At 50.5% G+C, this 23,194-nt stretch overlaps 7 protein-coding genes across 7 annotated transcripts; 5 read left to right on the top strand and 2 right to left on the bottom strand.

The window, feature by feature from the left end:
• Positions 1 to 144: 144 nt before the first annotated feature.
• On the top strand, positions 145 to 6,683 carry BO83DRAFT_441914 (Arf family guanine nucleotide exchange factor SEC7). Its single transcript, XM_025536367.1, has 4 exons — positions 145 to 2,018; positions 2,069 to 2,253; positions 2,304 to 6,020; positions 6,096 to 6,683. Exons 1-4 carry the CDS (start codon positions 249 to 251, stop codon positions 6,430 to 6,432), a joined length of 6,009 nt encoding a protein of 2,002 aa, XP_025382479.1. The 5' UTR covers positions 145 to 248; the 3' UTR covers positions 6,433 to 6,683.
• Positions 6,564 to 7,680, bottom strand: BO83DRAFT_349333 (bifunctional precorrin-2 dehydrogenase/sirohydrochlorin ferrochelatase MET8). The gene is made up of 3 exons (XM_025528864.1): positions 7,548 to 7,680; positions 6,987 to 7,468; positions 6,564 to 6,918 (listed from the first exon to the last, which is right to left on the bottom strand). The coding sequence occupies exons 1-3, from the start codon at positions 7,641 to 7,643 to the stop codon at positions 6,789 to 6,791; spliced, it is 708 nt and encodes a 235-aa protein (XP_025382480.1). The 5' UTR covers positions 7,644 to 7,680; the 3' UTR covers positions 6,564 to 6,788.
• A 326-nt stretch (positions 7,681 to 8,006) lies between these two features.
• Positions 8,007 to 9,756, top strand: BO83DRAFT_432311 (ribose phosphate diphosphokinase subunit PRS1; the record flags this gene model as incomplete). The annotated part of the gene is made up of 5 exons (XM_025535614.1): positions 8,007 to 8,265; positions 8,330 to 8,339; positions 8,392 to 8,512; positions 8,603 to 9,675; positions 9,726 to 9,756. The coding sequence occupies 5 exons, from the start codon at positions 8,007 to 8,009 to the stop codon at positions 9,754 to 9,756; spliced, it is 1,494 nt and encodes a 497-aa protein (XP_025382481.1).
• A 4,027-nt stretch (positions 9,757 to 13,783) lies between these two features.
• On the top strand, positions 13,784 to 14,520 carry BO83DRAFT_186074 (uncharacterized protein). Its single transcript, XM_025526505.1, has 2 exons — positions 13,784 to 13,875; positions 14,017 to 14,520. Exons 1-2 carry the CDS (start codon positions 13,871 to 13,873, stop codon positions 14,321 to 14,323), a joined length of 312 nt encoding a protein of 103 aa, XP_025382482.1. The 5' UTR covers positions 13,784 to 13,870; the 3' UTR covers positions 14,324 to 14,520.
• On the top strand, positions 14,504 to 15,557 carry BO83DRAFT_186080 (uncharacterized protein). The gene is made up of 3 exons (XM_025526506.1): positions 14,504 to 14,710; positions 14,789 to 15,001; positions 15,086 to 15,557. The coding sequence occupies exons 2-3, from the start codon at positions 14,796 to 14,798 to the stop codon at positions 15,531 to 15,533; spliced, it is 654 nt and encodes a 217-aa protein (XP_025382483.1). The 5' UTR covers positions 14,504 to 14,710; positions 14,789 to 14,795; the 3' UTR covers positions 15,534 to 15,557.
• A 1,912-nt stretch (positions 15,558 to 17,469) lies between these two features.
• Positions 17,470 to 20,830, bottom strand: pldA (putative phospholipase PldA). The gene is made up of 8 exons (XM_025532426.1): positions 20,427 to 20,830; positions 19,979 to 20,370; positions 19,771 to 19,923; positions 19,101 to 19,722; positions 18,792 to 19,052; positions 18,285 to 18,745; positions 17,687 to 18,232; positions 17,470 to 17,611 (listed from the first exon to the last, which is right to left on the bottom strand). The coding sequence occupies exons 1-8, from the start codon at positions 20,473 to 20,475 to the stop codon at positions 17,597 to 17,599; spliced, it is 2,499 nt and encodes an 832-aa protein (XP_025382484.1). The 5' UTR covers positions 20,476 to 20,830; the 3' UTR covers positions 17,470 to 17,596.
• A 148-nt stretch (positions 20,831 to 20,978) lies between these two features.
• Positions 20,979 to 23,079, top strand: BO83DRAFT_383244 (DUF890 domain protein). Its single transcript, XM_025532427.1, has 11 exons — positions 20,979 to 21,114; positions 21,221 to 21,309; positions 21,373 to 21,420; positions 21,476 to 21,551; positions 21,606 to 21,616; positions 21,678 to 21,776; positions 21,829 to 21,902; positions 21,949 to 22,081; positions 22,131 to 22,221; positions 22,270 to 22,533; positions 22,592 to 23,079. Exons 2-11 carry the CDS (start codon positions 21,230 to 21,232, stop codon positions 23,003 to 23,005), a joined length of 1,290 nt encoding a protein of 429 aa, XP_025382485.1. The 5' UTR covers positions 20,979 to 21,114; positions 21,221 to 21,229; the 3' UTR covers positions 23,006 to 23,079.
• Positions 23,080 to 23,194: the final 115 nt, after the last annotated feature.

Genomic DNA, 23,194 nt, shown 5'->3' on the forward strand with positions numbered 1-23,194 from the left:
GGTGAGCGATCGGAATAGACTCGCCGGGCGCCGCCGTGGCCTGATTATGTCAGCGCGGCGGGTGTGGCCCCTAGCGGCAGCCGTACATTCTCCCCGTCCGCGGAGTGAACACGCATCAGTTCCCCAGCGTCCAGGAGGCTAGAGGGCCCTTTCTCTCAGACCTGCATATACCCCTTTAGTTGCTTTTCAGTCCCATGTGGACCCCTCGTCTGCCTAATTCCCAACACTCCGGACGGAGTCTTGCATAAATGGCGGAAGTCGAGAATGGCTCTGTGAACGAGCCACCAACCCAAACATCTACAACCCTGCCGCCGGTAGACAACAAGGAGGATGTTGCCGGCGATGTCCTAGCGCATACGGAATCACCTGTCGACGGAGATAAACCCGCACTACCGGAGATTTCGGATATTCAAGGAATTGATGCTCAGGGATCGGAGGAGGCTCCATTATCACCAGAACAATTGGAAACTGCTGAAAACACAGAGTCGCCGGATCAAGCCCCAAGCTCTCCGGAGGGAGCCGTCGCATCATCAGAACCCAAGGCTGACACCGAGCCTGAGTCGACCTCGAAGCCCGATACACAGGACCAACCTGCGGACACATTACCGGTAGTTCCGGCTGTCAACGTTGAAGAGGAATCTTCGGCTGACAAGCAAGATGTTGCTTCCATCCCGCATCAAGATGAGATTCCCTCCGATTCACGCATGCGCTCCGATTCAAGATCGACGACAGCTACATTTGCAACACATCGCTCCGTCACGGTCAGCTCTACCGTTTTTATTGTGACGGCGTTGGATACAATCGGCGCGTCTAAGGAAGCGCGGAGAAGCAAAGAACTTGAGGATGCTGTGAAGAGTGCCCTCGCAAACGTCAAACAGTCAGATGGCCAGCCCATTGACCCTGAGCGTATATTCCGCCCTCTGCAGCTGGCCACGAAAACCTTCAGTATTCCTCTACAGGTCACGGCCCTCGATTGCATCGGGAAATTGATAACCTACTCATACTTCGCCTTCCCTTCATCTCAAGATGGGAAGACGCCAGAGTCGGAGGCCAACCCTGAACAGCCACCCCTGATTGAGCGAGCTATTGATGCGATCTGCGACTGCTTTGAGAACGAAGCCACACCCGTCGAGATTCAACAACAAATCATAAAGTCACTCCTTGCGGCAGTTCTGAACGACAAGATCGTCGTGCATGGAGCAGGTCTCCTGAAGGCTGTCCGCCAGATTTACAACATCTTCATCTACTCCAAATCATCTCAGAATCAGCAAATCGCCCAAGGGTCCTTGACACAGATGGTCAGCACTGTATTTGATAGGGTCCAGGTACGGTTGGACTTGAAAGAGCTACGTTTGCGCGATGGCGAGAAAGGGCAGACAGGCTCTTCGGATACTGTGACTCTAGAAACAGCCGACACACCACAAGCAACAGAAGATGATCACGACTCAGATGCCCCGTCTGCCGTAGCCTCCGACCAGCCTGTCACGAAGGAGCCCGTGGAGAAATTGACGTTGCAAAGTTTCGAGTCGAACAAGGATGTGACCTCGGTCAACGATAATGCTCCCACGATGGTTACTCGTGCCAGAGGCAATCAGAGATCTGCTCGATCAATGTCTGCAGCCTCAGCAGAGGACATTGACGGCACTTCCGATGATGATGAAGACGAAATATATGTCAAAGACGCATTTTTGGTTTTCAGGGCACTCTGCAAGCTGAGCCACAAAATACTGAGCCATGATCAACAGCAAGATCTCAAGTCTCAGAACATGAGATCGAAATTGCTCTCATTGCACCTCATTCATTACCTCATCAACAATCACGTTGTAACCTTTACATCTCCCCTCCTGACCATAAAAAATAGCTCCAACAGCCCGGATGCTATGACACTACTACAAGCTGTCCGGCCTCACTTGTGCTTAAGTTTGAGTCGGAATGGGTCTAGCTCGGTGCCTAGAGTGTTCGAAGTTTGCTGTGAGATATTCTGGCTAATGCTGAAGGATATGAGAGTGATGATGAAGGTTAGTATGCTTTATGGACTTGTCGCGCGAGTCGATCTGACAGTCAGCAGAAAGAACTTGAGGTTTTCCTAAAAGAGATATACTTGACTATTCTCGAAAAGCGCAATTCTCCCCTTTTCCAGAAACAGTACTTCATGGAAATCTTGGAGCGATTGGCAGGCGATCCGCGCGCCTTGGTGGAAATGTACCTCAACTATGACTGCGACAGAACCGCGTTGGAAAATATTTTCCAAAAGTATGTCATAATTTCATTATTCTGTAGTCCGAGTTCTGACCATTCTCCAGTGTTATTGAGCAGTTGTCACGGTATGCAAGTATACCAGTCACAGTCACCGCTTTCCAGCAACAACAGTATCAGGAGCATCATGTCAAGGTTTCGACTATCGGTAACGACTGGCATCAACGGGGAACCCTACCGCCCAACCTTACCACAGCTAGCGTAGCCAATGTTCATCAGCCAAACCTACAGCATGTGCCGCCTGATTATATATTGAAGAATCAGGCGGTCGAGTGCCTGGTGGAAATCCTTCAGTCATTAGACAACTGGGCTTCCCAGCGTTTGGTCGATCAAGCGGCGCCAGTTCTCAACTCCTCTTCGCAGAAGTCAATCGACAATCCTAGGGATTCAATGGAAACGACTGCCGCTACCTATCTTTCTTCTCCGAGGATCGAAAGCACCGACGGCAGTACCACACCTGTGGCGGAGGACGACCCGAGCCAGATTGAGAAGGTCAAGCAAAGAAAGATCGCCTTCACCAACGCCATCCAACAGTTCAACTTCAAGGCCAAGCGGGGAATCAAGCTCTTTATCAAAGATGGCTTTGTACGTTCCAGTTCACCGGAGGACATTGCCGCGTTCTTGTTCCGGAATGAACGGTTGGATAAAGCCATGATTGGTGAGTATCTCGGTGAAGGAGAGGCTGAGAATATCGCCATCATGCATGCTTTCGTTGATATGATGGAGTTTTCGAAGCGGCGCTTCGTCGATGCTCTGCGTCAATTCCTACAGCACTTCCGCTTGCCAGGAGAGGCACAGAAGATCGATCGCTTCATGCTCAAGTTTGCAGAGCGCTACGTAACGCAGAATCCGAACGCATTTGCAAACGCGGATACGGCCTACGTTCTTGCTTACTCCGTCATCATGCTCAACACCGATCAGCATAGTGCCAAGATCAAGGGCCGCCGCATGACGAAGGAAGATTTCATTAAGAACAATAGGGGTATCAATGATAACCAGGATTTGCCTGATGATTATCTTGGTTCCATCTACGACGAAATCGCAAACAATGAAATTGTGTTGGATACTGAGAGAGAACATGCTGCCAATCTTGGCATTCCGACGTCTGCACCCAGCGGTGGCCTCGCGTCCAGGGCTGGGCAAGTTTTTGCAACGGTGGGACGCGATATCCAAGGTGAAAAGTACGCGCAGGCTTCTGAGGAAATGGCAAACAAGACCGAGCAGCTTTATCGTAGTCTGATACGGGCTCAGCGAAAAACAGCTGTCAAGGAAGCTCTCTCACGCTTCATCCCGGCAACCTCTGTCCAACATGTTGGTTCCATGTTCAATGTCACCTGGATGTCTTTCCTTTCTGGCTTGTCTGCTCCGATGCAGGACACCCAATACCTCGAAATCATCCGACTTTGCATGGGAGGTATGAAGCTGGCTATACGCATCAGTTGCGCGTTCGAACTTGAGACCCCGCGGGTCGCGTTTGTGACCGCCTTGGCCAAGTTTACCAACTTGGGCAACGTCAGGGAGATGGTAGCAAAGAACGTGGAGGCGTTGAAAGCCTTGCTGGACGTCGCTCTTACGGAAGGAAACCATCTCAAGGGCTCTTGGAGAGAAATTCTCACCTGCGTCAGTCAACTCGACCGTCTTCAGCTCCTCACTGATGGTGTGGATGAAGGTTCCCTGCCTGATGTCTCTCGAGCTCGCATCGTGACTCAGCCATCAACGGAAGGATCTCGGAAGTCGATGCAAGCTTCAAGACGGCCTCGCCCCCGATCTATCAATGGACCTACAGCTTTCCGTACCGAGGTTGCAATGGAGAGTCGATCTGCAGAAATGATAAGGGGAGTGGACCGCATCTTCACCAATACGGCCAATCTCTCCCACGAGGCCATCATCGATTTCATTAAGGCCCTCAGCGAGGTCAGCTGGCAAGAGATCCAATCGTCTGGGCAAACTGAATCTCCTCGGACGTATAGCCTGCAGAAACTGGTAGAGATCAGTTACTACAATATGACGAGAGTCAGGATAGAATGGTCAAAGATTTGGGAGGTCCTCGGACAGCACTTCAATCAAGTGGGTTGCCATTCAAATACCACAGTGGTCTTCTTCGCTCTTGATTCGCTTCGCCAACTGTCGATGCGCTTTATGGAGATTGAGGAGCTGCCAGGCTTCAAGTTTCAAAAGGACTTCCTTAAGCCATTTGAACATGTTATGGCGAACAGCAACGCTGTCACTGTCAAGGATATGATTCTTCGGTGTCTCATCCAGATGATACAGGCACGTGGTGACAACATTCGCTCAGGTTGGAAAACTATGTTTGGCGTCTTTACGGTTGCTGCTCGCGAGCCGTATGAAGGCATTGTCAATATGGCTTTCGAGCATGTGACCCAGATCTACAACACTCGCTTTGGCGTCGTTATAACACAGGGTGCCTTCCCTGACCTCGTTGTCTGCCTCACTGAATTTTCCAAAAACTCAAAATTCCAGAAGAAGTCGTTGCAGGCAATTGAGACCTTGAAGTCTACTGTTACGAAAATGCTGAGGACGCCAGAGTGCCCGCTGTCTCACCGTGGTGCATCACCGGAGGGCTTCCATGAAGATGCTACCAACCTTTCCCAGCAGCTCACCCGTCAGTCCAAGGAGGAGCAGTTTTGGTACCCGATCTTGATCGCATTCCAAGATGTTCTGATGACTGGTGACGATCTTGAAGTCCGGTCACAAGCGTTGACGTATCTCTTTGAGACATTGATCCGTCATGGCGGTGAATTCCCGCAAGAATTTTGGGATGTACTTTGGAGGCAGCTCCTCTATCCTATCTTCGTGGTGCTACAGTCCAAATCGGAAATGTCTAAGGTGCCCAATCATGAAGAGCTTTCTGTGTGGCTGTCAACCACCATGATCCAAGCACTGCGGAATATGATTACTCTGTTCACCCATTACTTCGACGCATTGGAGTACATGCTCGGTCGGATTCTTGAGCTCCTCACTTTGTGCATCTGTCAGGAGAATGATACGATTGCACGGATCGGTAGCAACTGTTTGCAACAGCTAATCTTGCAAAATGTTACCAAATTCCAGCTGGAACACTGGAAGAAGGTCGTTGGCGCTTTTGTCGAGCTATTCAGCAAGACTACAGCTTACGAGTTGTTTACCGCTGCTGCGTCCATCTCTTCAAAATCACCTGGCTCGCTGAAACCTGCAAATGGAGAATCAGCCTCGAATGAAGAGTCGGGACAAGAGTCTTCCGAAACCGCATCCGAGCAGGAACACGTTGCTGAAGCGCAAAAGGCCAATGGAACGCAAAATGTGACATCTGAGCATGAAGAGGGTGACATGCCTGCGGCCTCAACTCCTGCATTGGAGGATTACAGACCTCAGGCAGATGCCCAGCAACAGCCGGCCGCAGTTACCGTGGCTCGACGCCGGTTCTTCAACCGTATCATAACCAATTGTGTGCTCCAGCTGCTCATGATTGAGACTGTCCATGAACTTTTTTCAAATGATAAAGTCTACGCCCAGATTCCCAGTCACGAGCTGCTTCGCCTGATGGGTTTGCTGAAGAAGAGTTATCAATTCGCGAAGAAGTTCAACGAGGACAAGGAATTGCGGATGCAGCTTTGGCGTCAAGGGTTCATGAAGCAACCTCCCAACCTCCTCAAACAGGAGAGTGGAAGCGCCGCCACTTATGTCCACATCCTTTTCCGAATGTATCACGATGAAAGAGAGGAGCGGAGAAGCAGCCGTGCTGAAACAGAGGCGGCTTTGATTCCGTAAGTTTTACAGCCGAAGTTTCGTCAATATCAAGTGATCTAGGCTTCTTTACTAACCAGTCATCTTTGCGCCAGACTCTGTGCGGATATAATTCGCAGCTTCGTCCGTCTTGACGAAGACTCTCAGCATCGTAACGTGGTTGCCTGGCGTCCAGTTGTTGTGGATGTCCTCGAAGGCTACACCAACTTCCCTTCCGACGGCTTTGACAAGCACATTGGGACTTTCTACCCACTAGCCGTTGATCTCTTGGCTCGTGACCTGAACCCCGAGATTCGGATTTCGCTCCAATCCTTGCTGCGCCGAATCGGTGAGGCGAAACTAGGTATACCTGTCGGCCAAACATCTCTGCAGTCTGGTCACAGGAACTCTGTGTCGAGTCAGTACTCCCGCAAACACAGCGGGGGACACTAGGCGAGAAGACCAGTGCTTGAGTGTTTTGTGTTGATGTTGTTCTTTTCACTATTCGTTTTGCGCTTTTCTTGGATATCCTCCCCTACAGGACCGTAGGGCTTTTTATCAATCTGGAGGAGTAATGAATGTAGACCTAGCACAGCATTGCATCATTTCAATTATTACCCTTCAAGGCTGTTCCTTCCAACGCGCTTTTATTCTATGTACAAAATAGCAATTATCATGGGAGCATTTCCGTTAATGATAGGTCTGAGTCACTGAGCGATCATCAATAAACTGGCATGTCTGAGCTGTCGTAGGTTTCACGAAGCCATCATCAGTTATAGTGCTACAAGGTCTCTACTGAGTGGTTTCGGTCAAGAGGACCGAACTTCATTCAGGGTCGGGATCTTCCCGGATGCGTAATGGGCTAAAAGACCGTCCATGTCACTGTCGTCCATCTGAACAAGATCCTCTAAGCTCCATGACTCGCAAACTCCAGACATCCTATATTATCGATCAGCGGGGGGGGAGGTCATCGTACCGAGCGCATGGCGAGATTGGGAGAAGCGTACCACTTCATTCGTTTCGGGCCTTGGTCAGGATTTGGGGCGACATCCCTGAGCTTCCTCCGCAGCTTACCGACGTTGTCTATAGCTGCGCCCATATTGTCGGGGAGGGTGTCCGCTATTTTCTTGCGAACAATGCTGGCCAATTTGGGTCCGTTTCCATTCGTACTGACCATGACCTGCAATGGCCCATCGCGATGGACGCTACCAAAGTAAAAATCACATTCCGACGGTACATCAGCTATGTTTGCAGGGATGCGCTTCTCCTTGCAGAGCTTCCAGACCTGTGTCGAGGCTTCCGGGTCATCAATGGCACAGAGTACCATATCTGCGCCATCCAGATCGGCAGCCTCAAAGTTCCTGTCGATGTGATTGACTTGTCCTTCTGCTACCCTGAATGCCACTTCATCATTGAGGCCGGAGGTAGGACAGACGACGGTTACTTTGGCATCGGCATTGAGGGCGTGGAGGATGCGACCTGCAGCCACCTGAGGCGGAATCCTCGGTAAGCAACAATTATATATTGTAAAGACTCAGGATAAACGGTCTAGGCAAGGGGAAGCTCACTTCTCCACCACCGACAACTAGAACATGTTTCGCTTTCGCCTGCCAGGCGACTATGAGGGAGCCTCCTCCTTGCACGGGAGGGAATTTGTGTGCCATGATCGAACAATGTGCAGGCCAACTCACTTGACCGCGGGGTTACAGGGGAGCTTATCTTTGGGCTCCGAGGGTTTGGAAGAAGTGGGGGGAGCTCTGCTACGGGGAGCCACAGGCACCCAAACTGCTTTCGTTTTCGAACCTCCACTTGAAATTTTTCCCGACGAGAAAACTCCGGACTAATTTTCTTTTTCTTTCATTTCCCTCCACTTCCCTCCACTTTCCTTCCCTTTATTCTCCCTTTCCCCTTTCTTTTCCCTCCTTGCTTCCCTTCCTTCGGGCGCTTGAGATGATCTTGCTGCCCACCTTGTCTTTTCTTCCCTCTTGATCAATGGTCTATGTCTTTTAGCTCATCTCAATCCTAAGATGCGGGGAGTACAGATCTTCTCGGGGACATCCCACCCCCTTCTGGCTGAAACCATCTGTGAACGCCTGGGGACCCAGCCGGCTCGTGCCGATCTTGGGAAATTCAGCAATGGCGAGACCAGCGTAAACATTGGGGTGTCGGTGCGTAACCAAGATGTTTACATTGTCCAGAGCGGCAGCGGAAAGATCAACGACAGTGTCATGGAACTCTTGATTATGATCTCCGCCTGCAAGGGCGGGTCCGCAAAATCTATCACAGGTATGTGCGGATATCTTTCCCGCCAATCCATTGTCGTTGACTGACGCATACTTCTTACTTCCAGCGGTCATGCCGTATGCTTTTACTTGACTCCATGGCTGCACGTCTGATGCTGACACAAACGAGGTACTTTCCGTACTCCCGCCAGTCTAAGAAGAAGAGTCACCGTGGTGCCATCACTGCCCGCATGTTGGCTAACCTTCTCTCGATCGCTGGGGTGGACCATGTGATAACTTTGGATCTGCATGTGAGTCACAAGGCGATCTGTCTGTTGCGCTGGTTTCGCAAATGCTTTATTGCGTGGCATGGATGGAGTTCTTATGAACGTGATCGCTAGGCATCCCAAATGCAGGGCTTCTTCGGAAAACCCGTGGATAACCTGTTCGCCGAGCCCTTCATCGCCCGCTGGATTCGCATGAACGTGCCGGGTTGGCGCGAAGCTGTTGTGGTCAGCAAGAATGCAGGAGGCACCAAGCGTGTCACCTCGCTAGCAGACACACTTAAACTCAACTTTGGCATCGTCACGACTGATAGGAGACGTCCGAAAGTACCCCTCGGTATGGCGGATAGTACTGTCTTTTTCGATTCGATCGAGGAAGAGAGCACTCCCGTCGCCAAGGACAAGGATCAAGACCCTTTCACTCTCCACCTACAAAGTGGAACTAGTGAGTGCAGTCAATCTGAAGATGCCAGGGGTGAGCCAAACAGCAACATGGAGTCTCTCGTAGCGGCAAATTACTTGCGTCCTGAAACCCCATCAGGCGCTCGTCGTCCTTCGGAATTGGAAGCTGCACATGAGTATACTGATGTGCGAGTGCGCGAGGTCATTACTGGGCGGCTCGTGCAAGGTCACCTGGTGGACGACGACTACCCGTCAACCGGTCCTACTTCACATCCCGCTTCAGGGGAAACAACTCCGGGGCAGAGTGCCAGCCGTGATGAGCCCGAGGTCCCAGACTCAATGGTGAACTCTCTCATATCCAACACTTCTTCCCTTCCAGGCGACCATGCTCTAGGTGGCTCTTTCGATGCTGCTGAATCTTCAGACGAAGAGGGCAGCAGCGGAAAGCACGTTGAGCAAGAAAAGACTATCACCTTGGTTGGCGACGTCCGTGATCGGACCGTGTTCCTTGTCGATGATATGATCGACAAGAGTAAATCCTGGACTGCCGCAGCAGAAACTGTAGTGAAGAAGGGCGGCGCCAAGAGAGTATACTGCATTGCCACCCACGGCCTCTTCACCGAGGAATCCCTCGAACAGATGGAAGCTTGTGAGTCGATCGACCACATTGTGGTCACGAACAGCTTCCCTGTTCCACCGCAGGTGGTGAAGAGGTCAAAGAAGTTGATTGTCATTGATATCTCGAGTCTTCTGGCCGAAAGCATCAGACGCCATCATTACGGTGAAAGGTTAGTCGCCTTCCGAATCTGGATACAGGATGATTGCTAATTTGTCCAAGTGTTTCGGCGTTGTTCCACCTTACTGACTGATTTGGGATTGTCAATTGGCCTCAGCCTTCGGCATCCGAAGGGTCCTGGCGCTCCTTGCCTTCCCTTCTCTTCCAACTTCCCTCCCGAGTATCCCTGGCAGCTCTATAACAAGCCCGGAGATCGGTAAGATGATGACTAAAGACAGTGACGAGTAAAATTGATGACTTCTTCCTTTTTTCGTACAGCGCATGGCGACTTCCCTTGCTTCGATTTATGTGTCGCAAGCATCATCTTATGTGATGATAACATCAGGATACCTTTTCTCACTCACAACTCATGACTGAAGCTAAATGCAACCATACGGTGTGGTCATGCGACGGCTGTACATTTCAGCCAGCTACACGTCGATTATGAAGACTAGCTCTACTGTCGAATCTATCAGGACGGGGCCCGGAACCCTAGTCTCATTAGCCTTTGCGATCAAGGCTGTCGTTTTCCCTTGTCATTTCTGCTTTCTGCGTAGGTGCACTCAGGCCGGTCAATTTACAATGGCACGGGAATTGAGGAACACGTCACAACTTTACACCAGCGATGCAGTCCACTCTGGGTACTGCAAGAGCATCTTGTTGGAAAGGAGATCTGTCTCCGGACCTAATTCACAGGATGTTCTTAACGGAGCGTTGGGAGATCAATTGTCCAATCTTATCCGGCCCATTATCTTTTCATGCCATTCGGTGTCTGACGGTAGTGGTGCTGTACAAGGTTGGCCGAGGAATGAAGGCATCAGTTTCTTGGATTTACGTCCTGCGGCCTTGGCCAGTGGAATTGATGCAAGAGAACATCTCGGACATTACAGTATACGTTCAAGTGTAGTTTTTTAGCATGTACAGGTTTTGAATATTACAAATTTTGGCTTCCACATTCGTCATGAATCGATCTATTGTGGCGTGATAGTTTGGACTGTCCGCCAGCTCAGCTCCAGCGCTTCCCAGGATGGGATGTCTGTAGCCTCCGGGTGGAACTTACTCCAAGTTCGGCATCGTTCTGACAGGTTTGGGAGCAAAAAGAGATCTAGCCTATAGTATCGGTAGTTTGGCTTGACAGGAGCCACCTGAAGGACGTCTCGCACTTGTCTTCATTCAATGGCCATCAAAGGTCGTACAGCGGAACCGCCGGACAGCTGCCCGGTTCCAGTCAGTGGATATGTTCCGTATCCTTGATCTGGTTTAATGACAACAATAGCGGTGTGCATGAGGCCGAGTGCTGAGCGTACAACTTGTACATGTTGGTTGGCGGCAGCATTCACTGTCTGCTGCACTTGACACCGGTACCTTCCGCTAGCCGAAATGGTGATGGATGGTATCCTATGCTGATGACACCTTCCGGAAGCACTGAGAGAGGCCCCGACATGCAAACTTTGACTAATTGGCAGTTGCGTGCAGACATTAGCTACGGCAGGTCAATTAAACTCTCCCCGGTCCTTCGTACGTGATATCACAATCGTGGGAAAGAATGCCGTTGTTCTAGCCCGGTCGAACATGGGTCCTAAACAGCTCGTTTACAGGCGCCACCGCAGGACTACACATTTGGCAGGCCATCGAACAAATGGGCGTTTGCGAAAGACTCGATGGCTGTGGGGGCGGCGCTCTTCCGGCCCTGATGATAGGAAGGTAACAAAAAGACGTATCGAGAAGCCAAAGTACCTTGCGTCACCGGAGCCGGGCTACGCAGCTCGAGGCCCAGCACCATGGGAGACCAAGTGGTCCTAGGGGCAACACTAGTAGGGACCGAAGCGCACCGGACCAGAAATATGCCCGGGAGCCACTCCCGGTAGATCAGGGAAGCGTGCAGCCAAATGTTCGAGTTTCGACTAAGGACAAATTCACCATTACCTGATTGAGAAGAAAAGCGGATGCTGTCCCCTCCAGGCCCGTGAAACTAAGTCAATTAATCGGAGCACCAAGGCCAGTCCGGCAATATACCACCCTATTGCATTCTGTTGTTTATTGGTCCCCGACAGGGGTACCCATGGACCACGAACCGTGGAGCGCGACATGGACGACTCGGATGTTTTACACACGCCGCACCTTTCAGCCCACGGCGTGGCTCTTCAAACATCCCCCGGGAGTTATCAGCAGGGAGCCCGGTGCTTCCGACCCAGGCTTATGCCGTACGAAGGTTATGTAACAGTCACACATCTCACGACAGATGACAACTGCCAGCCATGTGCGTAAGAATTGGCCTGAGCGCCGGGCCGAGTTGCGAGCCAGTGTCATGCTTGAATATGAGCATAAGAGGAGAAAGCTCGGGGCACTTGACGCACCGCGTGCCCATTCAGTTCATTGGCATTCAGACGCTTAGTGAATCTAGGTGCGAGCGCCCCGGAGATGTCAACTTGGAGCGACGGGCGCCTGTGATTTGCCGCGGCAATTTGAATTTACTCCTTAGCACCAGCCGGCTCTCCGACTAGATCCAGCGCCAAAGCATTTAGCTCCTTCAAATGGAGCGGACCCCTGGCATTCAGCGACTCAGTTGGAGGGATCGACGCGTCCGACTAATTTGGGTGAGCGGAAGATTTCCCGCAGGTCAACTATCCTCCGGGGCCTCGCTTGAAAGTGAGGAAATTAGCAAGCGATGACGGTATGAGAAACAGGCCAGCCGCAACGGACAAAAGTACGTGCTTGCAGGATTGGCAGACCCGTTTCTGTGACACCAGACAGAGTTTTTCTTCTTTCCTTTTCCTTGTCTTTCTATACCTCAGCTTGCCATTCCCGATTCTCCTGTGCCACTTCGAAGGTTAGTGGGCTTGTGGCTGAAATAACCTCAAAGGTATCGCTGGATACTGGAAAGTCCCTTCAGCAAGCCACTCAAAATCGTACCTGGTTGGCGGGCCCGCGGGTCCTCTGCAAATGCCCGGAGCGATCGGCCACGGATCAGCAAGGAGCCCGAGAAGGTAGAGAGACTAATCCATTAAAGAATTTAGTTGGCTGGGAAGTCTTTACCTCCAACGCCCGGAACGTTCTCTGCATCGTACATTGAGAGGGGGTGCAGGTAGAGTCAAGGATATGCAGACGGAAGGACGGGTGCAGGAGTAGAAGGTACGAAGGGGGGTATGAACCAACGGACGATGCGATGCAGATCTTGGCTTGAAGGCGAAAAGATGTGCCTGTGTACTTGTTGTTTGTCCGGTCGGGGAATCCCTGCTGGTGATGGTGGATCGACTGTAAGAGGATGCCAATGTGTGCTCCTGTCGTGGGCCGTGAGAGGAGTCTAAAAGACAGAAAAGACACTGTCAACTTGACGACCGGAGCAGCTCGGTGATGTTACAAGATCAAACAAGTCGGTAGAAGCTCAGCAGTTGGGGCATCCTGATCAGATAGACCGGAAATGAGCTGGTCTTCATGGACGACACTAAGATAGCCCGGCTTTCCCAAATCGGCTGGGCATGACATTTCCAAAAATTCAGGGTGACAAACAGGGATGCTTTTTTCTGATTGAAGTGACAGAGACTTGTCTATCATTCCCCAAATATTCTCTTGGGACGTGCCCCATCCTCTATCAACCTGGTGGGAACTGGGAAGTCGTCCGCCTCTGTCTCTGTACAACTAGAGACTGGGCAAGATGGAGATTCAGGGTGGAGATGAGGAGATTTGTCACAACAAAGATAACAAACCATCTTCAGAATGAGGACTTACTTGATGCTCCATCAGGATGGCCGATGCTCTTGAGAACCAGGATAGACAGATTGAACAGCGTCGGGGCAGATCTGCACGCCAAAGTCGCAGCGCACCGCAGGGCTGGAACCAGCTCAGCCCCCAAACGGAAGCGCATGAATCGGGAATGGGGGCCCAGATCCAGAGTCCAGGCATTCCCGGGTCGAACCTCAGCTCCTCCCTGGGGAAATCCTAATTTTAGGGGCGAAAGCTTAAAGATGCGAGCGCAGAAGAGAAAAAAAAAAGCAATACACCCCAGGCCAAATAAAAAGGGAAAAAGTAATTGAGGAATAAGCGGCTGTCGCCTACAGTTCCGCACCCACTTGGTTGGGTCCACTGGCGGCGATATATCACTTCCATCATCTCCTTCTAGACTAGGTTCCTGGATTAGCTTGTGTCGCGCTTCCCAGGACCCAGATTTGCGGTTTGACTAGGATAGGAGATGGACTGTGATCGTGAGGATGATGTAGGTGGTCGTGTGCTTTCTTTTGCCTTTTCGGGGTCCGGTACTCACCCATGGATCTCTCTCTCTTTCACCAGAGTAAAAGAGAGGGCTGCTCTTTTTCCTACTATAATTCAACTAACTACTTAATACTTTTTCTGACAGCTTATTCCCCGAATTCTCCTCATCTGCACACCCTCGTTCCTGCTACGTACCAACCTCCCCCATATTTCTGTTTTTGTCCATCACATTCTCCTTTTACATCGCTGGATCCTTTCCTTTCCTCACAACACCCTCTTCCCTGTCGCTTGTTATCCATCACTCAACTCTCTGTCGCTTTCTCCACTCAATTAATGACCCGTCGACAGCCTCGGGTACTTGCAGTTCGATTCCCTGCCGACGGAAAGAGCCATTCCATGCAGCAGACCTGCTTCTAGTCTGGACCTCGTACAGCTGCTGGGACCTTCTGTGAACAACGGTCAATCCGAAGCAATGCACCCATCGCATCACTAAAAAGGAGATGTCTCATGTGCTGGTCCAATTTGAAACCTCGTCCTCTATATAAAGCTATGGCGACGCATCCCAAACGTCCTTTGTCTTTTATCCATCATCAACAATTACATCCTTCTCCCCTTCATTCTTCTCTTCCTTGACTCTCAGACAACTCTTTTGTCGCCTTCCTCACTCAGGTCTTCCATTCTGTTCTTCAAATTTCACATTCAGGGACAAAACAGGCCGTCTACTTAACATTGCAACTGAAGAAGCTCCAGTACTTGACTATCGAGGGAGATCTCGTATCACTGCAATCTTGCGCAGCTCACGCATAAATCCACATCCACCATCTCTCAGACAGAATTTAGTATGTGAAGGATCCTCATCAAAACTTCCAGTTCCTGGCAACGCGCAAATTGGAAGGATGTTAACATGCTGCAATTAGCGACGAAATGGCCAACCAATGCTCGGGTCACGTTTTCGTCATCGTGCAGGCGACAAACGGGAATATCCTTACCTGGCGATGCTCGACTGCAACTCCGGTCCGTATGTCGCCATCTGGCGCTGCAAGATCTGTAACCACTGTCGCTGCAACTCCTGCCACACCGCCAAAGGCTAAGAAGAATCACGTCACGCATGCTTCTTTGCCTCTTAATCGGTAAGTGTGCAAGTGGCCTGACTGCGATTGTTTGTGGAAGGCTGTGTACCAGTTGTGAAACTATAAGCTAACCTCTGTTCCTAGTTTTATTCGTACATTTCCTGGAACTTCGAAAAAACCTTCTGCAGCACTCCTCGCGCCATACCTGCCGAAAGCCTATCAGCCTTTTCTTGCGCGACTTGACTTTAATTTATTTTCCCATTTCGTTTGCTTCTCCATTCGGTTCGGTTTCTCCTGCAACTCTTTGAAAAAATTTTTTTTCTCCATCTCTGCGGCATACTGCGCATTGTCCCCTCGGTTTGTTGGCGTCCTAGATCGGAGTAGGGTCGACGGAAGAGCGCCTCTGCTTTGTAGTCTGGTCCAATCGGATATCTTCCTATTCGGGCCAGATCTCAATCGATCAACATCAAAGCTGTGGCTACCTGATTGTGATCTAATACCACTCGATGTCTCGCGACCAAAGGAGATGCATCTGAGCCTGCAACTGCAAATGCGGTGCAAGCAGTGTTTTCCCCCCATTCTCCATCACTAATATTGTCCACTCTACTCGTTTTCCGCTCCCCTTTCGTGCTTTTGCCATCAATTCTTATGTTGCTTTCCCGACAAAAAGTCCCAAAAGTCCTTTTGATGCAGAGCCACGGCCGGAATTTCATATGTCCACGATCTACTTTCGCCACAAAAAGCAGCATCGCTCTGGTGTTCAGGGTTCCGAAACAAACGGTCTGTTGGTGATTCAATTCCTATGCCGGCGCCTCTTTTCAGAGAGCCTTGCATTCCTTGTCTTTTATCACACTCGGCACTTTTACTTTTTCTGTTTGTTTTTTTACCAAATTTTTTTTCTGTGCGATAGAGATGACTTATAGATCCTTATCAGGAATACAATGCGGCGACGCAAATTTAATGGCATTTGGAACTCCCTTCACAATTCCGTAGACACATTTCCCTCCCCTTGGCAAATTCCAAATACGCTAAAAAAGACGTGACACACGAAGATCCCCAGACATAAAATAATTGACATACTTTACGATATATAAAGTATCTATTTGACCCAAATTAAATTTTATTACCGTCAATAATTTCCCCACTAATAATAATGACAATTCCTTAATGACAAGCAAAGTGGGCCGCCGCGCCCCGGCCTCCTTCCGACCCGCAAAAATAGGGAAATTGAGCCACCATTCACCAAACACCAAACAGGAAATTTGCACTTACGTCCAACCAACTCAACCACTACTTACCCCAGTCAGCTTTACTTACCAAATCGGGTGAGTTGCATGATGTATCGGAAGTCAATTCGAAAAAAGTAAATAAGAGGGTTAAAAGAAAAAAAAAAAATTAGAAAAATATTACTTGAGGATATAGTTGGTTAGTTAGTTTGTTAGTAGTTGATCTGGTTAGTGGAAATTGGGACTACTAGTTCATATTACTACGTACGTAGTAGTTACTCTACAGTTACTTAGAGGAGTTAGTGAAGTTAAGTAAAGTCATGGTGTGGAAAAAGGTCGTCTACTTTTTCTCTTTTAGGCTTCATTGATACTATATTTTATTTTTCTATTTCTAGTACTACAGTCAGCTATCCACATACTCTAAGTAGTAGATACGGAGTACACATATCCAGGAAACATTGAACCGGGGCTATAGGCTATCTATCTATCTGTTTGTCTGTCATGCATGCATGCGCATCGTATATATGAAATAAATATGAATCATGTAAATGTAAGTATGGAAGGGGAAATAAGTGATGTTTGCTTGCTTACCAGGTAACTACCTACCTACCTACCTACCTTTCCTACCTACTGTAAGCCCTACAACTAAAGTATGCGAGATGTCAAATCCCGAATGCCAAAGTGGGTAATAGGACGTGAGAAGGAAAGAGGGGGTGGTGGACCGGATAAAACATCCCTTGCATTAGAGTTCAGGAAAATCCCTAGATAACTTGGAGGTACTGGGTAGGTAGGTATGGATGATTCATCCACTTTAGTTTACTTGATTCACGGGGTAAGATACTTGGGATAGACATGCTTGGGATGTCTATGTATGTATGTACTGTACTGTACTTGTTTGCTGGTCTTAGGTATGTGTGTGTGTGTGTGTCATTCGGTCTCTCTCCCTTCTCGTGCACCCACTACTATTACTACTACTCCTACTACTACCCCTTGCGTGGAAGGTTCATGTACTCCGCATCGCAGGTAAACTTTCTTACTTACTTTACTTACTATTCCCGGAGGAGCGGGTTGAGTTGGGCACTATGGATCATTAGAATTTTAAGTAGATGGATTTAGGATTATGGAATGGATGGATGGACCATGGGCTTGGGATGGGGATGGGGATGAGACGGGATGAAATGGCAGGAGGGGTGGGTGATCCGTGGTGTGAGCACGGGCCCTTCCGGGGTGGAGTTTTTACTCTCTACGTAGGTATAGGTAATTTTTCTAGACGGTTCGTTTTTCTCCTTTTCTTTGCTTCTCTCGAAGTTTAGTCTGTGGCGTCGATGGCGGGTATGATATTGGTATGTACTATTAGGTACTAGGTATGTAAAGCAAGTACAACCTGTCGATTGACAATCGGTACTCCGTACTGGAGGCAAAATTTTTCTTAGGTGTAGATACTCTGTAGATGAATTTGTGATGCGTTAGCTCATGTTTCACACTTAAAATCGGTAGGTATGTAGGTAGGTAGTATCACCTCTGTGATCTGATTCACCGCCAATCCAGGCTCGGCCATGTTGGCATCCTTCAAGAACTCCAGTGGCATCCAGACCAGATGGCCCTTGATTTTATCCAGCTTCTCGCGGATTTCATTGACCGGCTGGAAGGGATCAAACAAGTGGCCTTGCTTGATGCCGCGAGGACAGATTCGGTCGTAGTCGTCGAATGTGCGGACGTTGTCGTCGGGGTCGGCGCGGAATAGCATGCGGTACATGTCGGTGTTGACGGTAGCGCGGCCGGTCCACATCTCCCAGAGCTCGTCGCTCATGGGATCGGTGACGAAGTCGTCTTCGGGTCCCTCGAGGATGTAGTTCATGCACATGTAAGGGGGCTTTGCGTTCGGGTCCTCAGAAGCGTCATAACTCTGAGCGGGCAGCAGGCCAAGGTGCTCCCGCCAGAGCTGGCGACGGAGGGTGGCAGCAACACGGGCGGCCTTGTACGGTTTACCATCCATGATGCTGCCGATGAAGTCTTGGTCTTCGACAACAATAGCAAGCTCACTGTCATGGTAACCAAGCTGGGACTGCTATCGGTCAGCATCGCGTTTATGGAGGTTCAGGTATTGGGGAATATACTCTGTCGTTGATGTTGGCACTTCCACAAATGACAACTCGGTCATCCACAATGCACACCTTTCCATGCACGTAGAGCTCTTCCTGGATAAAGTTCTCCTTCTCGTCCTCGGGATTGCCCTCCCATGGCTCATCGGACATCTTACCGCCGTTGAGCATGGTGGTGTGGGCGACGGAGTCGCTACCCTTGAGGCCCTCCAGCTCCTTGTGACGCTCATGCTGCTCCTCGTACTTGCGCAGCCGTGCGAGACGAACCTCCTTCTCCTGTTGTGCATTGTCATACCCCACTTCATGCTTGTCGCCCTCTTTGCCGATAGCCGGGTGGACACTGTCACTCATGATAGATTCGGCAATGCCACGCTGAACATCGTTGTAAGTCACGCCCGCCTCGGACTCCAACTTGACCAGAGCAGGAGTCTTGTTGATGCGATCGAATGCGCGTAAGTTGAACAGGAAAACGTGTTCTAGCTACGTCAGCTTGCGTCTCGTACGGACGGGAGTTCACCTTACCTCTGGGATTCACGCCTTGGGCGGAAATCTGGCCGAAGATGGAGTGTTCACCGCGCAAGATCGACTTGTACTGGTAGTCCATGATGGCGCGGGTGCCTGTCGCTTCATTCTGGCGGAGGTCTCCCGCAAACCCAGGGATGGCGGGAATCACGATGATCACTCTGAACTTTCTTCCCTCCTTGGCAGCTCTGACAACGGCCTCAACGATGGACTGACCAATAGTGTTGAGAATGGGCGCCTGTTTGTCTCCCGTGGCAGTGACTTGGTGGGGTTAGCAGCTGGTGCAGTGCTCAGGGTGAACAATCTTACTGAAGAATTGATTCTCAATGTAGACATAGTGCTGAGCCTGGCTGATGATCTCCTTGTAAGCGTTCTGGATGCTATGTTCCGTCAAAATTCCACTGCTCCAGTCGGCGCTACTGCGCACGATCTGCGCCCGTGCAAAGCCTTGCTGGCCGAGCGGCTTCGTATCGAGAGGCGTAAGAGGGTGCTGCAGGTACTCGCCACACGGGAATTTCGGACGCTGAACGGCAACCAGATCTTCGTCGTCCCCAGTACGACCCTCCAGCATCAGCCAGTCCACACTGTTGTCCCGTTTGTATTTGTCCCGCTTGATGAAGTTCCACCGCAGGACGAAGTGCTCTGCGATGTCATACACACAGTCACCCATCACACCCATGGCGACGTCGTGCCAGGGCATTCGACCATACTCAGCCTTGCTAAGCTCATTAGCCTGCCAGTCGCCCACGCTCTGGAAATCCATGATGCGGTTGTTGTTGAATTCCTGTCCGGGGAAGACCTCGTTCCGCAAGTTAGAGGGGTGAACGTCGGCCAGGGGATGCTGATGAGCGTCCCATCTTCCGAAACACAAATCAATACCTCCAATGAACGCCAATGCGTAGTCGATGACAATGAATTTCTCATGATGCGCCTGATGAAGTTAGCACGCGCTGCCGGAAGCTTCGGGGTTCAAACTCACCCAGTACAAGGTCATGTCAGCTGCATTCTCGAAGATGTTATGATCCGGATGGCGCAGGACTCTGATGTTTCCGTAACCAGGGCTTCCTTCGGGACAGAGATTGCGAAGCGCGTGCTTGGTATGAGCGGAATTGCAAGTCAATGCTTGGTTGACCTAGTCCAAATCCTTTTAGCAACCCATCGGCGGTGTGACTGACATCTAGACTAACCTCCTTGTACACAATCACGTAGATTTTGACACCCGCCTCGGCGCGACGCTTGAGAATCTGATCCAACCGCCATTCCTGGGCCATGAACGGAGGTCTCCGGAGAAACAATTCAGGAGACAACCACCAATCGGCAATGTAAATGGTCTCTTTGGCCTCCTCTAGAGCCATTGAGACGGCCCACAAGTAGTCCAGAGCATCGACGTACCACTTGACCTTGTTACCCTCACGGATGGGCGCAAACGACTTGAAGCGGTGGGATTCGGAGATCGCGGTGCGTTTGGCATCGGTAGCCTTCTCGTGCGCTTCATCATGGCGATGATTGGGGTTGACGATGTTGAAGAACTTGCCGACTTTGTGCTTGAGGTGGAAAGCCTTCTCCTCGATGTGGGTTTCTGTCGGGACGGAGGGCGGTTAGTGGGATTCGAAGCAGTGGAGACAAGAATGACACCTTTGAACTGCTCCTCCAGGTTCTCGATCTTATGCTTGAATTTTTCCATGATAGCGAGCGTAACCAGATCGACGGCCTCAGGGAGAGAATGAGGGACTTGGAAGAAGAGGAGGGGAAGCAGAACAATTGTTGGAGCAGTCGCCCTGTAGGGACGGAAAATGAGGGGGAGGGAAGAAAGCCGTGGCTCCACCACACGAGGCCGATGGAGCTAGAAACTAATGATCGGTTGCGATGCTGCCTGGAACCGCTGAATGAATTAATGTTTCAGATCGGCGGATCGGCGGGGTTCAGATCCAGAGGTCAGAGCAGCCGCCATGCAAGAAAAACCAGTTTCCACTTTCCAGAGATGCATTGGAGAGGGGGAAGAGTACATAGTAGTAGTTTAGATCGAGCAGTAGTTTGGCAGATGAGATCCAACGCGAGCATGACATCACTGCCTGAGTGCCTGAGTGAATCCACCCCCTCTTCCCAGCCTTATCGCCTCAGGCACAAGACGTCGTCACTCAATCACGGAATACCAGCCATTTCCATTCAGCCTTCCGTGATCTTGTCTCTGTCGCACCACCAGAATTTCCCTGTTTTCAGCCAACGCCTTTCTCGGAGACTCCGTCTCGGCATTCTTTCTCGAAAGCAAGCGATAGGTCGCCCAGCAATAGCGTGCTTCTACCGTATCGGGGGAGGATTTCCGGTACGCTCCACCCGCTGCCATTGGTTGTGTCCAGCACCACACAGTCCACTGTGCACGATGCCCGTCCCTGACCAGTGGCACAAGGCACTAACTTTTTCACCTCCAGTAGCACACAATGAGGGCCTCACGCAATATCTACAAGGATGAGGTCGATTTCACCGCCCTTGCCTTGCAGTCTTCCGAGTTTGCAAAGTAGTCAGTCCATCCGGTGCAACCTGTGTGATCCTTTCTATCTCCAAGTCACTAAAATCTCTCCAGCTTGAAATCCAATGGGCAACTGGACTTTAGCGACCCGGACGCTGTTCGGTGGGTCGGAGACTAACCTGAACGGTAGCTGCAATTGCCACTGACACGTACTCAGTCAATTGACCAAGAGTCTGCTGCAACGCGACTTTGAGCTGAAAGTCGAGATTCCGGAGAATCGATTATGTCCACCGGTACGTCTGCCAGCTGCCGATGTCCGTTCCTGCAGCTAACAAGGACACGTGCAGGTCCCGAATAGGTAAATGAATGGCCTGTCGATGGACTAGTTGCGTGGTGTAATGCATCTAACCCCAGTATAGACTGAACTACATTCTGTGGCTGCAAGATCTGCTCGACACCACTGGCGATGAATACCGTGATAACTATGACCCTGACCGAGAAGTTATTGGGCTTGACATGTAACTCACCACTCCACCTTCGGAGAACCCGGTCGCTAACCCACTAGTGTAGTGGGACAGGATGTTGCAGCATCTACCCCCTGCTAGGTTGTTCCATGCGACCTCATTGGCGCTTCGTCGCAACAGGTATGTTCACATACTATACTGTATGCGCATCAACTCACATACGCAGACATCGACAATGACAATATCCGAACATCGCGAGATACAGTCTCTGCGAACAAACTCGATTCTCGCATTGAAATCATCCAGACAGACCCGAAGGATGAGCTGATTCCATTAAACACGAAGCTCAATGTCGACAGGTAAATCCAAACCCCACTTCTACTATTCTATACAATTAACCCACCACAGACTCGACTTCACCATGTGCAATCCCCCATTCTACGCCTCGCGCGATGAATTAATAGCTTCCGCAGAAGCCAAAGAGCGACCTCCCTTCACAGTAATACCTATTCTCTCCCCGCTCCCTCACCCTCGCTAATATCAACAGGCCTGCACCGGCGCCGAAGTAGAAATGGTCACCACAGGCGGCGAAATCGCCTTCATCACGCGCATGATCGAGGAAAGCCTGCACCTCCGCGAGCGAGTAATCTGGTACACCACCATGCTCGGCAAGCTAGGCAGCGTGTCCGTCCTCATCGAGACGCTCCTCGAACACAAGAACAACAACTACGCCGTGACCGAATTCGTCCAAGGAAACAAGACCCGAAGATGGGCCATCGCCTGGTCATGGACGGATCTCCGTCCAACAGTCGTACGATCTACCCCTCTCTATCCCATTTCCCCAAACAATAAATCTAACGACCCACTAGTCCATAGCACGAGGCACCGCCGCCATCCCCAAACACCTCCTCCCCTTCCCCTCAGAATACATCTTCGCGACACAGTCCGAGTCCATCGATGAAGTCAGCGGCAAAATAGACACCGAGCTCTCCGCCCTGCATATTCAGTGGCTCTGGCGCAAGAACCTCGCCACGGGAGTGGGGTTCGCCATGCAGAACGTGTGGTCTCGGCAGGCGCGTCGCAAGATGCAGAACCCGGATGCGATGGCTGAGATGGGGGATATTGACGAGACGAAGGCGGCGCTGGGGTTCAAGGTGCAGGTGAAGAAGGATGCGATTGATGAGAAGGGAGTGAGGGTGATTGTGAGATGGCTGAAGGGGAGGGATACGGTTTTGTTTGAGAGTTTCTGTGGGATGTTGAAGAGGAAGGTTGAGAGTACTTAGTTGTCTACAGGTATAGATGCGTAAATGCACCCTGCGATTCTATTACAAATTAGACTCAACCGAATGAAACGAACAGATGAACTCTCATAAATGATCTATGTATATGCTGCTTCTGCTCTCGCAACCAATCACAATCAAGAACAGTGTAATACTTTTTCTTTCTAAATATCCATCACATAACCAACCAAC

This window comes from Aspergillus eucalypticola (genome assembly GCF_003184535.1).
Source record: "Aspergillus eucalypticola CBS 122712 chromosome Unknown BO83scaffold_43, whole genome shotgun sequence".
NCBI lineage: Eukaryota > Fungi > Ascomycota > Eurotiomycetes > Eurotiales > Aspergillaceae > Aspergillus > Aspergillus eucalypticola.